At 45.3% G+C, this 14,472-nt stretch overlaps 2 protein-coding genes and 1 pseudogene across 4 annotated transcripts in view; 2 read left to right on the top strand and 1 right to left on the bottom strand.

Annotated features, from left to right (window-relative positions):
• Positions 1-707: 707 nt before the first annotated feature.
• On the top strand, positions 708-2,314 carry LOC123509171 (annotated as a pseudogene).
• Positions 2,311-5,902, bottom strand: LOC123509168 (gastrula zinc finger protein XlCGF57.1-like). Of its 3 annotated transcripts, none has more exons than XM_045263353.1 (3): positions 5,390-5,902; positions 2,948-4,418; positions 2,311-2,883 (listed from the first exon to the last, which is right to left on the bottom strand). In XM_045263353.1, the coding sequence occupies exon 2, from the start codon at positions 4,318-4,320 to the stop codon at positions 2,968-2,970; it is 1,353 nt and encodes a 450-aa protein (XP_045119288.1). In that variant the 5' UTR covers positions 4,321-4,418; positions 5,390-5,902; the 3' UTR covers positions 2,311-2,883; positions 2,948-2,967. The 3 variants fall into 3 exon arrangements, with proteins under 3 accessions (XP_045119288.1, XP_045119289.1, XP_045119287.1); XM_045263354.1 differs by having other exon boundaries at positions 2,311-3,858; positions 4,027-4,418; XM_045263352.1 differs by having other exon boundaries at positions 2,311-4,418.
• A 6,559-nt stretch (positions 5,903-12,461) lies between these two features.
• The window catches only part of LOC123509170 (28S ribosomal protein S7, mitochondrial-like), a 5,192-nt gene continuing 3,181 nt past the window's right edge, over positions 12,462-14,472 (top strand). Inside the window, 3 exon segments of the mRNA XM_045263355.1 lie at positions 12,462-12,562; positions 13,002-13,186; positions 13,189-13,270. Coding sequence (XP_045119290.1) covers positions 13,054-13,186; positions 13,189-13,270 — 215 coding nt within the window. The 5' untranslated portion in view covers positions 12,462-12,562; positions 13,002-13,053.

Raw genomic sequence — 14,472 nt, 5'->3', positions numbered from 1 at the left:
GTGGACAGAATAGTGGTGAAGGATTGAGAGTACTGGTTAACTCTTGCATCAGGGAGGTGGACAGAATAGTGGTGAAGGATTGAGAGTACTGGTTAACTCTTGCATCAGGGAGGTGGACAGAATAGTGGTGAAGGATTGAGAGTACTGGTTAACTCTTGCATCAGGGAGGTGGACAGAATAGTGGTGAAGGATTGAGAGTACTGGTTAACTCTTGCATCAGGGAGGTGGACAGAATAGTGGTGAAGGAGAGTACTGGTTAACTCTTGCATCAGGGAGGTGGACAGAATAGTGGTGAAGGATTGAGAGTACTGGTTAACAGAATAGTGGTGAAGGATTCTCAGGGAGGTGGACAGAATAGTGGTGAAGGATTGAGAGTACTGGTTAACTCTTGGGAGGTGGACAGAATAGTGGTGAGAATAGTGGTGAAGGGAAGAGACACTCTTGCATCAGGGAGGTGGACAGAATAGTGGTGAAGGATTGAGAGTACTGGTTAACTCTTGCATCAGGGAGGTGGACAGAATAGTGGTGAAGGATTGAGAGTGCTGGTTAACTCTTGCATCAGGGAGGTGGACAGAATAGTGGTGAAGGATTGAGAGTGCTGGTTAACTCTTGCATCAGGGAGGTGGACAGAATAGTGGTGAGAGGAAGAGACAAGTTATATGAACTGCCACAAAATACAGGCTCATTGTACCATACCACATCACACTACCCAAGCAGACAGCATGGCCAAGAGTCCAGAGGTAGTGCAGCAGTACCTGGAGGAGGTGGAGGCAGCTGCGGAGGACATACTGAGTGACCGGCAGGAGATCATCACACTGGACCGTCAGGAACACCAATAGGGAAGCTCTGAGGCAGCTGGCTGGTGATGGTGGGGCTGGCAAGACTGGTGACTCCCGCATGTGGATATGTGTGGGCAATATGTTTCTGCGGATGCCTACGGGTTTTGTGAAGAACAGCATTGAGAAAGGTAGGAGGGAGAGAGGTCTGGTTGGGGAAACTTTGCTGGGGTCTAAAATGCTTGAAAAAACCTGAAACTTAAAGATGTCTTGGTAGAATTCCTCTCTTCTCCTTGTCTTTCATTCTCTCTCTCATCCTTCCTCTCTCCTATTCCTTCTCACATTAACATTCCCTTTCTCCCTCTCTTTCATCAACATTCTCTCTATCATTGTACACTCTCTCTCTCTCTCTTTCCTCCATCAACTCCCTGTCTCCTCCCCCCACAGAGCAGAAACACCTGGACAGTGAGATCAACAACCTTCGCAACGGCCTGCACACCAAAGTCAACCTCCTCAATGACTTAGAACACAAGCAAGCCACTGTCGGCACTTCCCTCAAGCCTCTGTCCCCGGAGGAGTGGCAGGCAGTGCGGCAGGTGATGGGGAAGTAGGCTGGGCAACAGGCAAGTGATGGGAAGGCAAGATCGTGATAGGAGTGATGGGGTTTGGTTAGGTTAGTTTGAATGGACAGATGACATGATTGGGCAGTCTTATCTCTTAGGAAGGCAAAGTGAAGTAGTGATAGAAGAAATAATGAGGATAAGTTTAAATGAGGTTAAGTTAATATAGATGAGGTTAGATAATTAGACAGTGTTATCTCTAGGCAAGGCAAGGCAAGGGAGTGACGAGAGGAAATAATGCAGTGAAGTCAGTGTAGATTAGGTTAAAGTTATGTTAGGTGGACAGGAAACAGGTGATGAGGCAGTATTTATTTGAAGGCAAGGCAAGGTAGGGTAGTGATTGAAGTAATGGGGTTAAGTTAGTTGAGGTGAGGTTAGGAGAGGGACCAAATGATAAGGCGTTGTTTATGGTAAGGCAGTGAAGGGTGACAGGGAAAGGCAACTAGGAAACACAAGGCAAGATACAGTAACAGGAAAAGTAATGCAGTTAGGTTAGGTTAGATGGACAGGAAGACAAGGTAGGTCATTTATAACTCAAAGGCAAGGTAAGGCAGTGAAGGGAGACAGGGAAAGGCAATAGAAGGAAGGGAAGGCAAGGTGGGGTGATAGGGAAGGCAGGGCAAGGCAAGGCAAGGTAGGATGATGTGGTGAGGTTAGTTTAGGAAGACAGGGACAGGTGACAAGGTACTTTATATTTCACAGGACAGTGGAAGGTGATGGAGAAGGTGGAAGTACAGAAGCAGGCAGGGAGTTGCAGAGTGTGCCAGTGGAAGGAGTGAATGATTGAGAGTACTGGTGCCTCCATTGACGGACAGGCTGCTTGGTGCTGGAGTCTTGACCATCTCCGAGGACTTCAAAGATAGACACCGAGAGAGAAAAAGATAATCATGTGGGTAAATAAATAAAAATTGAAGAATATTTTGGTTAGAGATTTTTATTTACAAAACTTAACACATTCTAGAAATAGTCGCTGTGTGTGTGTGTGTGTGTGTGTGTGTGTGTGTGTGTGTGTGTGTGTGTGTGTGTGTGTGTGTGTGTGAGACAAACTACAGGAGTTTCATACATAGTGCAAAGCAGACTGACGACGCGTGGGTCAGTCTGGTGTGGGGACGCTCACCCCCATTACCCCCTCGTCAGTCCGCTTGCTTTCCCGACTACCCAGTCCTAGTGGAGACGTATCCTGACCCATGGTCCTTTTCTCATTTTGTCCTTGCGCTGCACCTTCCTGTCACTGTGTGTGTTTTCTTGAGGAGGTTCCTTGTTCCTTGTGTGGCTTTGGTCTGGCACCAAGGTTGTTACTTGCCACATTTCTTCTCTTTGATGGCTGATCCTCTGCTGCACTTTGTCTTTCCAAGGTGGCTCAGAGCAGATCCTCCTGTGTCTGTTTCCTTCTCTCTTCCTACACTCAGGGTGAGCCTAGTTTGTACTTGTACAAGCCCCAGTGTGGCTCAGGATGTGTGTGTGTGTGTGTGTGTGTGTGTGTGTGTGTGTGTGTGTGTGTGTGTGTGTGTGTGTGTGTGTGTGTGTGTGTGTGTGTGTGTGTGTGTGTGTCAAGATTACCTGCCACTTGTTCATTTTCTTCTCTTTCCTCCAGAAGGTCTCCTCCCAGTGTGGGTCAGGATGTGTGTATCAAGACTAACTTTGTGGGTAAATCTCTTCCCACACTCCAGACACTGGAACTTTCTCTCCCCAGTGTGGGTCAGGATGTGTGTGTCAAGGATACCTTTCTGGGTAAATCTTTTCCCACACTCCCGGCACTGGAACTTTCTCTCCCCAGTGTGGGTCAGGATGTGTGTGTTAAGGGTACCTTTCTGGGTAAATCTTTTCCCACACTCCAGGCACTGGAACTTTCTCTCCCCAGTGTGGGTCAGGATATGTCTGTCAAGACAACCTTTCCGGATAAATCTTTTCCCACACTCCAAGCACTGGAACTTTCTCTCCCCAGTGTGGGTCAGGATGTGTTGGTTAAGATTACTTTTCAGGGTAAATCTTTTCCCACACTCCAGGCACTGGAACTTTCTCTCCCCAGTGTGGATCAGGATGTGTTGGTTAAGATCACTTTTCCGGGTAAATCTTTTCCCACACTCCAGACACTGGAACTTTCTCTCCCCAGTGTGGGTCAGGATGTGTCTGTTAAGATCACATTTCCTAGTAAGTCTTTTCCCACACTCCAGGCACTGGAACTTTCTCTCCCCAGTGTGGGTCAGGATGTGTCTGTTAAGATCACCTTTCCCAGTAAATCTTTTCCCACACTCCAGGCACTGGAACTTTCTCTCCCCAGTGTGGGTCAGGATGTGTGTGTCAAGGTTACCTTTCCGGGTAAGTCTTTTCCCACACTCCAGGCACTGGAACTTTCTCTCCCCAGTGTGGGTCAGGATGTGTCTGTTAAGATCACCTTTCTGGGTAAATCTTTTCCCACACTCCAGGCACTGGAACTTTCTCTCCCCAGTGTGGGTCAGGATGTGCCTGTCAAGGGTACCTTTCCGGATAAATCTTTTCCCACACTCCAGGCACTGGAACTTTCTCTCCCCAGTGTGGGTCACGATGTGTCTGTTAAGATCACCTTTCTGGGTAAATCTTTTCCCACACTCCAGGCACTGGAACTTTCTCTCCCCAGTCTGGGTCAGGATGTGTGAGGCAACACCACTCTTGTTTGCAAATGTCTTCCCGCAGTGGTCACAAGTGTAGGTCCTGCCGCCAGTGTGTTCAGTGGGGCCACTCTTGCCTCTCAGCCTTGTCTTGCCGGCATGGGAGAGGATGTGTCTGGCAATGGCAGCCTTGGTGGAGCACACTTTCCCACAGTGGTCACAAGTGTAGGTCCTCATGCCTGGGGTTGCCCTCTGCTCCTGGCTGTTTACCCTCCTCCTCCTCCTCTTCCTCCTCCTGCTGCTGCTGCTGCTGCTGCCTGGCCTCACACCCTCCATTGCAACACTGCTCCTTGCTGCGGCTGGTCCTGCAGGAACCCCTGGGCTGCACCGAGGATGCACAGAGGGAGTCCCGTCGCTGGATGCCAACCTGGCACCTGTAATAGAGGAGGCCATCACCACACAGCCAGCGAGGGGCTTCCTGCCTCAGCCTCGGCCTGACACACACACACACACACACACACACACACACACTACATCTGTCAGCTCCAAAACCAACACAGTGGCCAGGCTGTCAGCTAATGGTGTGCTCCAAAACCAGCACAGTGGCCAGGCTGTCAGCTAATGGTGTGCTCCTAAACCAGCACAGTGGCCAGGCTGTCAGCTAATGGTGTGCTCCTTAAGACATGCAAGGGTGTCAGCGGATGCAATAAGTTGGTGTCTTCAGACCAGACTGGTGTCAGACCAGACTGGTGTCGTCTGGTCTGGTCTGGTCTGGTCTCGGGTGTCAGGCAACAATGCCCACTCTGTCATTAGTACCCTGGTTATGGTGAGGTCAGGTCATGCTGGGTTAGGTGGTGCTCAGTTAGAATGTGTTCCTAACGAGGTACAAACAACAATTTCTGAACATTTTGCTGACAGGTTTCTGGTGTTTTATTGATTGATTTGTTTATTTACAAATGAAACAAGGGGCAGAAGGATTAGCCACCCACCAGAGGCTTTACTTGTCGTTTTTAGTGTTAGTTTGGTTGGAAGATGCAACTGAGACTGGTGAGGAAGAAGAGTGACCTCACCACGCTAACACTGCTACCTCTACAAACAACGGCACTCTCTCAAGGTACATGTCCCGCCCACCCTCCTTCATTCCCAGCTCCACCTTCACAGCTCCTCCACCCAGCTGTTTTGACGCCACATACAAGAAGCCATGCTCGACAAGAGACAAGAGAGGAGAGAGAGAGAGAGAGAGAGAGAGAGAGAGAGAGAGAGAGAGAGAGAGAGAGAGAGAGAGAGAGAGAATAAATGGTGCAAGAGAGATTAAAACAGGATATAAATAATATACAGCGGGCGGGACGTGTATATTAGGATACTGCCCAACTACCTACTACTAAAACGATCCCGCACTGCTCACCTGCTGGGCTCACTGCTTCCTTGGGGGCTTGTGCTGTGGCGGTTTCCGCAGATCACGGCCTCCCTGCTGGTTGGCTTGCTGGCTGGTGGGAGCCCCACACAAGGATGGCTGGCGGGCGGGCGTTCCACACAAAGCAGGCTGGCTGGGTGGTGGGCGGGCGGGCGCCCCACACAAAGCTGGCTGGCTGGCTGGAGGCTGGGCTTGACTTGCCAGGCTTGCCCCACAGTGCGGCCCGCTTGGTTCACACACTCCGTGTGCTGCAGTGCCTCCTGCTGCTGCTGCTGCTGCTGCACGTCTCACTCTCCACCTACAGAGGATCCTGACGGTGGCGTGGCAGGCTCAGGGGTCAGGGGTGAGGGTGGGTGCGGCGGCAGTGTCTTGCCGGGCTGGTGGTCACTGGTCACAACAGGGTCCAGGCACCACGCCGCCCAAACCCGCGCCACTACCACACCGCCGCTCACCACCAGTCACCACTGCTGAGGAGTGAGGACGGCCAAGGCCAAGTGGCGCCCACGCCACCACGCCGCGCCGCCCCGCGGCCTTTCTGGCGCGGGACTTTGAAAAGCAGGAGGCAGTGGAGGATGGATCAGTGGAGAGTGGAGGAGTGACTCACTATATCTAGTCACTCCACTGAGAGGGAAATGGTTTGCGATCACACCACATTCACACACACACGATTGGAAGGCATTGCCAGATAACATTGCCACACTCACAGCGCCATGCACCCCACACTGCATGGCCACTTTTAACACCACCTGCTGTGGCTACACCTGCTACATGCAGTGCCTATCTATAGCTACGATAGACACAGTCTACATGTATGGGCTGTGGTGACAAGTCGGCTAAAAATAGTCACCAAGTTAATTGCAGTCGCATGAGATGTAGTCAGGGCTGAGTCAAAAGGGAACTTTAAAAGAACATTAGATAAGTTCATGGATGGGATCATACATGGAATTAGGAAGCTTTAAACACACAGGGACTGCCACGTGTAGGCCTGGCGGCCTCGTGCACCTTATTCTCCCCTCCTTAGGTTCTTAATTATGAGGCAACGACCAAGTCGCAAAGTCAATGTCGCGCCGGGAATAAAGAGAGAAAAAAAAAAAAATACTGCCTTTTAAGGCTGTTTACCGTCAGGGGGAAAAGTTCACAAGGTTTCTGTGTTATCGGAAGGAAGGAAGGAAGGAAGGATTATAATGCAACATTTATCCAATATTTCAAACTTGAGAGTACCTCAATTCTACTTGCACACTCCCACACGATATGGACATTAATTCTCACTATCCTTCACTTTTTTAGGTAAATAATGCAAAGTCCAGGTTTGTTATGGTAGTGCAGGCAGAGAAAGGAATGACTGGCGCTATTCCATGTAAAAGTTTGAGTGAGAAATGATTGCAATCAATAAATGAGTGGGCAAAGTAGTAGGAGGAAAAGCAGTCAGCATGGCTGTGACTAGTGGCATTAGACAGAGGTGCACACTGCACACTGCACTGTTTGCATTATTCACTTGTGTTGTAATGGACCAAAGACAAGAGGAAGGGGGTTACCCAGATGAAAATTTCAAATGAAGCGCTTTATTCTATGCAGATGACGGCTTACTCATGACAAGGACAGAGGAAGAAATGTGCAGGATGAGATACATTAACTCACCTAAGCAACCACACAGGCCTCACAATAAATACAGACAAGAGTAACATCATCACTTTTAATAAGAAGCAACACCCACAACACACACACACAAAAACTAACACAACAAACAAAATAAAATATCTAGGAATAACACTCACTGATAACAAAAACTGCTTCATATAACATAAGATAACATAAATAATATTATAACGCAGGGCCACCAGGGCCCATCCAGGTTCTCCTGTATGAGTCGCACAGCAACCTGGTCATCAGTACTTAAAGATACACTTACAAGTACACAATACATTATATACTAATTCTAAATATTTGGCCCATTAACAGTGCTAAGTCCTGCAGCGAATTCCTCTACAATCTGTGATCCCCATACATGGGGATCATGTCTTGTTTAACTATAGTAAATTTCTTATAAAAACTATCATGCAGTGCTATACATAATTGTAAATGTAATAAATTGAAGTGCTTATCTAATCTGTTTTTCAACATTGTCAAACTAGTGCTATTTACAACCCTCTCTGGCAATGCATTCCAGAAGTCTACCACCCTATGACTAAAGAAATATTTTCTTATATCTAACCTGCAGCCTTGCTTTCTAATCTTCCTGCCATGATTTGTAGTCCTACTTCCCTCCTCTAAGGTAAAGAAAGATCTCACATCTATGTAGTTTGTATCTGAGAACATTTTAAATAACTCTATCATATCCCCTCTTATACATCTCCTCTCAAATGAAAACATGTTTAATTCCTTTAATCTATCTCTATACTCCAGGCGCTTTAATGCTGGTATCATCCTAGTTGCTCTTCTCTGAACTGCTTCTAACATGTTGATATCCTGCCTATAGTGGGGTGACCAGGCCTGTATGCAATACTCTAAATGGGGCCTAACATAGGAATTATATAAGCTACGCACCACTTCCTTACTTTTATAACTAACATTTCTATTTATAAAACCCAGGATCCTATTTGCCCTATTTCTTGCTTCTAAACATTGCTTTGAAAATTTCGTAGTCCTGTCTATCACTACTCCTAAATCCTTTCCTTCCTCTACTGCCTCTAGCCAACATCCCTCCATCTCATAGTTAAAGTTTGTGTTGTCTTTACCTAAATGCATAACCTGACACTTTTTAGAATTAAACTCCATCTGCCACCTGTCTGCCCATGCTATCAGCCTGTCCAGGTCTCGTTGTATTCTGTAATTGTCCTTTTCACCCTGTACTGCACATGCTATCTTAGTATCATCTGCAAACTTTGGTACTTTGCTACTAATTCCTATATCTAAATCGTTAATGTACACCAAGAAAAGAAGAGGTCCTAGCACTGATCCTTGGGGTACCCCACTAACCACTTCCTTCCACTCAGACATTGCCCCATTTAATACTACTCTCTGTTTCCTATCACTAATCCAATCAACTAACCTACCCCCTATCCCATGTAGTCTCAATTTGTACACTAGCCTCCTATGCGGTACCTTATCAAACGCCTTGCTAAAATCTAAATATATAACATCTATGCTATTTCCATCATCTAACTCCTTGGTAATATATTCTAAGATATCGAGCAAATTTGTAAGACAGGATGTGTATATTCCTTTACTTGTTATCAGTTCACTGTGGTATATTGCCAGAAATACTCATAGATCAAGAAAAGAGGCGATACAAATAGAGAACGAGGGAAATATCATAGTGTACCTTTCAAATATCTCGTTTTCTCTTTCCTTTTCCCGCGCTATATCAAAACACTCCCTGTAAACGTAGAAGCTGTTTCATGTATACAGCCTTTCTATAACCACAGCAGGGCAATACAACGAAAAGAAAAGATGAAAAAAATAAAGAATAAATCAATATGTGCAATTTATACAAGTAGTGTCTCATTAATAATAGATTTAGTAAGTTATTATACACATTTATACTAAGGACTATCTTCACAAACACACCCGCCCCTACACGTCAACCGGGACCGCCAGTTGTGTTGGTGGTGGCGGTGGTGGTGGTGGTGTGTCCTATCTTGCCACACACCCATACACACCCATGCACAGCCATATATACTTAAAAACACACTTATATACCTCAAACACTCGTAAACACAGCCATACACACCCATACACAGCCATACATCCTTAAAAACACACTTATATACCTCAAACACTCGTAAACACAGCCATACACACCCACACACAGACACACACCCACAAACACACTCTTATAAAGCCGTGGTGGTGTTCAGTGTTAGTCTTCAGTCTTACCACACACACACACACAAACATGCCCCAAACACATTCTTATATACCCAAAACACTCGTAAACACACTCAAACACACAAACACACACACACACACATAAGTGGATATTCTGTGCAGTGTTTAGGAGCACCAAGCAGTGAGTGAGGCAGCAGTACAAGGTGTCAGCGTATCACCACCTTCACCACAACCCTCCACAGCGCCCTCCGTTCAGGTGTGAGCTACGTTTGAGGCCGTTCACTTATTTCTTGGGTTAGGTTTACAAGTGAGAGTGAAAACAGTGTGACTTGTGCCCAGGTGTTGAGGAAGGCGATTGGTAAAAGTTTTGGGTGTGTTTGGGGGCATTTGAGTGTGTTTTGCGTCATTTTTTGTGTTTCTAGTGCGTTTTGGGGCATTTTGAGGTGTTGCAAGGTGTTCTGAGTGTGTTTTGCAGTAAAGAGGCAAGTTTTAGGAGATGTGACTTGCTTCCTTCAGCCAAACATGTGTCACAATACAGCCACCAGTCTGACAATTCCTATTTCGTGGTCACTTATTCCTGACATAGCTTCATTTTGTTGTGGTGAGCTGATAAAGGCAACATATGGACTCAAAGCCCCCGCCGCGGCTGTTCCCTCCTCCCGCTCCCCAGATGTAGCCAGCCCCCCGGCCCCCTCCGCTCTCCTCCCCGTCCCCGCCTCCCCGGCCACCAGCAGGTTTCAATACTTTTTTCACATATTTGCTAATGATAATATTACGCTTCCATGGTGTGTTTTTATGGTTCCTATAAATACTGCGTTGTGTTTGAAGAGTGTTCCGCGCCAGAGTTCGGTAAATATGTGGCGTTTAGTGGTGTTTTATGGCGTGTGTAAATGTCTTTTCAACGGCCAAATTTTCCATCTGCTATTTTGAGTTTTTTTATTTGAAGGTGTAAGTGGGCCTTTATGGTGGCAAAGAGTCGTCTGTGCTGATTTAGGCGTGAAATCAACCCATTGAGTCAAATATGTGGACTTTGAAATGGTGTTTGGTCCCGTTAAACGTAAGTTTTATATTTTGTATTTGATTTAATTACGTTTTTGGTTGACGGTCTAACTCGGTGTCCAATGCCTTAAAAGAAAGCTCAGACTGTGTCAAGTGTGTTAAAATACTCGCCAAGTGAAAATGGCTGGACTTGACAAGAGTTTTTGATGAGTTTGGATTTGAATGGTTTTGTTTGACATAAATAAGTTTCATTGGTTCACTTCTGGTTCTAGCTAACTGTTGGACGCCTGAGAAGAGAGTTTATATTGTCTAATATTTTTCAAAATAAATATAAAGTGGAAATGGGTGGACGTTTTTGAGTTTCATGAGTGCAAATGATTTTATAATTTATAATATAGTTAATTTACACAATTCTTTCAAACTAGTTAGGCAGGAGATGTTTTTATGTTGTGGATGTTAGTTAAAGTTTGTACACAGTCGTAAAATGTCAAGCATTCGGCCGTGGCTTCGTTTTTTCTATGGGTCAATTTTCAAATTATTTACGTAATTTAGACGAGTCTCCGCTGGTCCCGCGCATTCTGTGACGTCACAGCCCAGGCCTTGGGCTGGCGTCCCTCCCTCCCAGCCGCCCAGTTCGTCAGTATTTTGCCTAATATCTAGTGATTTCTACGTGTTTGCGTGTGTTTCAGGGCTCTGGTGTGTAGATAATAATGGTAGAAGGAAGAAGAAAGGAGAAATAAAGGAGGAGGAGGAGGAAGGAAGGAGAAAAGTAGGAGGAAGAGGAGGACCAGCCAAGGCTGCCAAGCCACTTCCTCAATATTTTGCCTAATATCTAGTGTTTTCTGAGTGTTGTGGTGTGTTTCTAGGCTCAGGCGTGTAGATGGAAGCAACAGAAAGACTAAAAAAGGGAAACAGAGGAGGAGGAATGAGAAAGGGAAGCGGAAGAAGAGGAGGAGTCAAGCCACAACATTTAGGTAAGTCACCCTTGTAATGTTGCCGTTCTTTACAATGCTTTTTGGTGTAGTGGTGGGTATATTTGGGGTATTTTAAGTGTGTTTGGCAGTGTTGCAGAGTGTTTTAGGTGTTATAAGTATGTTTTCAGTGTGCGTTGGATGTATTGAGGCATATTTGACGTATCTTGAGTGTGGTGTGAAAGTGTGTTTGAGTATTGGCGTGTGTTTTGAGTGTGTTTGGGGCATTTTGAGAGGTTATCATGTATTTTGCGACAGTTTTGAGTGTTTGAAGAGCTTTGGGTGTGTGTGGGAGTGATTTGGGTGTATAATGGGTGTTTGTAGTGAGTTGTGTGCGTGTTTGGCAGGCTTTTAAGGTGGTGTATGGTGTCTCAAGTGTGTTTTAGGACGATTTGAAGTTGTTTTGGTATGTGGCGCGTGTGTTGGGTGTGTGTAGAGGTTGGTTTGGTGTAGATTTGGTTTTTCTAGTGAGTTTTGGGTGTGTTTATTGGTGTTTGAAAGTGTTGCATGGTGTTTTGTGTGTGTTTGTGTTAGTTTTGAGTGTTTTAAGTGGTTTGATTGTGTGTAGAGGTTGTTTGGTGTAGATTGGGTGTTTTTAGCGAGTTTTGGGTGGGTTTATTGGTGTTTTGAAGTGTTGCATGGTGTTTTGGGTTAGTTTTGAGTGTTTTAAGTGATTTGGGTATGTGTTTGGGGTGTTTTGAGGTGGTTTTGGTGTGTTTTGTGTGTTTCTAGTGAGTTTTGGTTGTGTTTATGGGTGTTTTGAAGTGTTGCATGGTGTTTTGAGTGTGTTTTGGTTAGTTTTGAGTGTTTTAAGTGTTTTGGGCGTGTGTAGAGGTTATTCTGGTGTGTAATAGTGTTTTTAAAGTTTGTTGGGTGTGTTTGTTGGTGTTTCAAAGTGTTACATGAGGTTTTGAGTGTGTTTTGGGTTAGTTTTGAGTGTTTTAAGTGTTTTGGGTGTGTGTTGGGTATGTAGAGGTTATTTTGGTGTGTAATAGTGTTTTTTTTTAAGATTTTTGGGTGTGTTTGTTGGTGTTTGAAAGTGTTACATGAGGTTTTGAGTGTGTTTGTGAGTGTTTTATGTGGTTTGAGTGTCAGAGGATGTCAAAAAATACATTAAAAAAAAAAAAAAGACAAAAATACAATAAAAACAAGGGAAGAAAATACAAAGCTTAAAAAATCATAGAAAAAATAAAAGAAACACGAAAAAATAAAGAAAATAAGATAAAAATAATAATGTAAATGAATACCCGTTGAAAAGGCGGAATTGTTGATGCCCCACCACAACCACTAATGGCCACCGGGATACGTGTCTTATTTAATGATTTCGAGGCCCCTGGCGGTCATGGGGGGCGGTGAGCAGTGCCTGGTGAGCCCTGTGGCATTGGTGCATGTGTGTGTGGAGTGCCATTGTGTAGTTATTAGTATTTATATGAGTTTTGAGGGGGGTAAAAGTGTGTGTGTGTGTGGTATTTATTTTAATATTTAACTCATTCTCTCGGCTCTGTAAGGGGACTGGCACCGGAGTAGGGCTAGTTTGTATTATTTTTGTCATTTTTATGTTCCTCCTTAGCCAATAATCTTAAAAATACAAAAAATGAATCAATAAAAACGGTTTCTCCAGTCCTCTTATGCTAAAATGACCCTAATCTACTTTTTAATCCCCCGGGGTTGTGTGGCTGGCCCTGGGGGGTGACGGGGGGCTGGCTGGGATGACACAAGGGGCTATTCTCCCCTTTACCTCTCAGTTGTCCTTTTCCAGTCCTCTCTTATGCTAAAAAGACCTTAACCAAATTTTTTATCCCCAGGGGTCATGTTGCTTGTGTGGGCGGTGTGAGCGTGACCGGGGGCTTGGCAGGGATGACTGGGGGCCTGGCAGGGGTGATGGGGGGCTTGGCAAGGGTGGCAGGGGGGGCGAGGTACAGCCAATACCCCCCGGCGTACATCAAGCCGGTGTACATGCCTTCAAAACTGCAGGAGATGGAGGACAGCGGGAGATGAAGGAGTTTGAGTACCGGCCGGTCCGAGCGGCCTACAACACCCACACCTCCTCAGTATTCCATGACCCGCTTGTCAGGTGTGTGTGTGTGTGTGTGTGTGTGTGTGTGTGTGTGTGTGTGTATTACAGGGGCTGATCTAAGCTCTCTGTGTCCTGTCTCCTTGTCCATTCCTGTCATATCTCTCTTTCATCTGATTGACACACACCGCATCAACGACATGACTGCTCAGTTTATTCCACTTATCAATGCTACGATGCGGGAAACTGTATTTTCTCACGTCATTTAGACAGATGTCCTTTATTAGCTTTTTTCCATGTCCTCGGAGATAATTACTTGTGGTCACCTTTATCAACTCTCTATCCAGTATGTCAATCTTGTTCACCAATTTATACATAGTTATCATGTCTCCTCTTGTTCTTCTCTCTTCTAATGTGGTCAGTCCCAGCTTCCTCAGTCTTTCCTCATAGTCTAAGTCCCTGAGTCCTGGTACCATCCTTGTTGCCAGCCTCTGTACCCTTTCCATCTTCTTCACATTTTTCTTCATATGCGGTGACCAGACACATGCTCCATATTCTAACTGGGGTCTTATTAAGGTACATAACATCTTCTTCATCATTCCTTCATCTAGGTAGTGGAATGCAAGGCCAATATTTTGAAGCATGTTGTATGTTTTCCAAAAAATCTTGTTAATGTGTTTCTCCGGTGACAAAGTGTTTTGCAAGGTTACTCCTAAGTCTTTCTCCTCATTGGTCTCTTTCATTTTCTCATCAGCCAGTCTGTAATCCCTGTTTGGTCTGTATCTACTTCTTCACATTTTCATAACATGGCTCTTGTCTATATTAAATTCCATCTGCCACTCTACTCCACTCATATATTTTATCAAGATCTTCCTGCAAACTGTTACAATCTTCCACATTCTTTACACTCCTCATAATCTTAGTATCGTCCACAAACATGTTCATACAACTGTCAATTCCTACTGGCATATCATTAGCATAAATCACAAGAGGGGGCTTTTCTCCCTTATGCAGTCTTCACATATGCTAATCTACTTTTTAATCCCCTGGGGTTGTGTGGCTGGCCTGGGGGGGATGACGAGGGGCTTGCGGGGGTGACAGAAAGGGGGCTATTCTCCCCTTTACCTTTCAGTTGTCCTTTTCCATTCCTTTCTTATACTAAAAAGACCTTAACCACATTCTTTACGCTCCTCTTAATCTTAGTATCGTCCGCAAACGTGTTCATATAACTGTCAATTCCTACTGGCATATCATTAACATAG

The sequence above is a fragment of the Portunus trituberculatus genome, chromosome 26, assembly GCF_017591435.1.
Source record: "Portunus trituberculatus isolate SZX2019 chromosome 26, ASM1759143v1, whole genome shotgun sequence".
NCBI lineage: Eukaryota > Metazoa > Arthropoda > Malacostraca > Decapoda > Portunidae > Portunus > Portunus trituberculatus.
Note: the sequence above shows the minus strand (reverse complement) of the source record. Positions and strands in the feature narration are given on the sequence as shown.

Bases quoted from the DNA above. Each gene is read 5' to 3' on its own strand.
- LOC123509168 (XM_045263352.1), bottom strand. From the start codon at position 4,320: ATGGAGGGTGTGAGGCCAGGCAGCAGCAGCAGCAGCAGCAGGAGGAGG.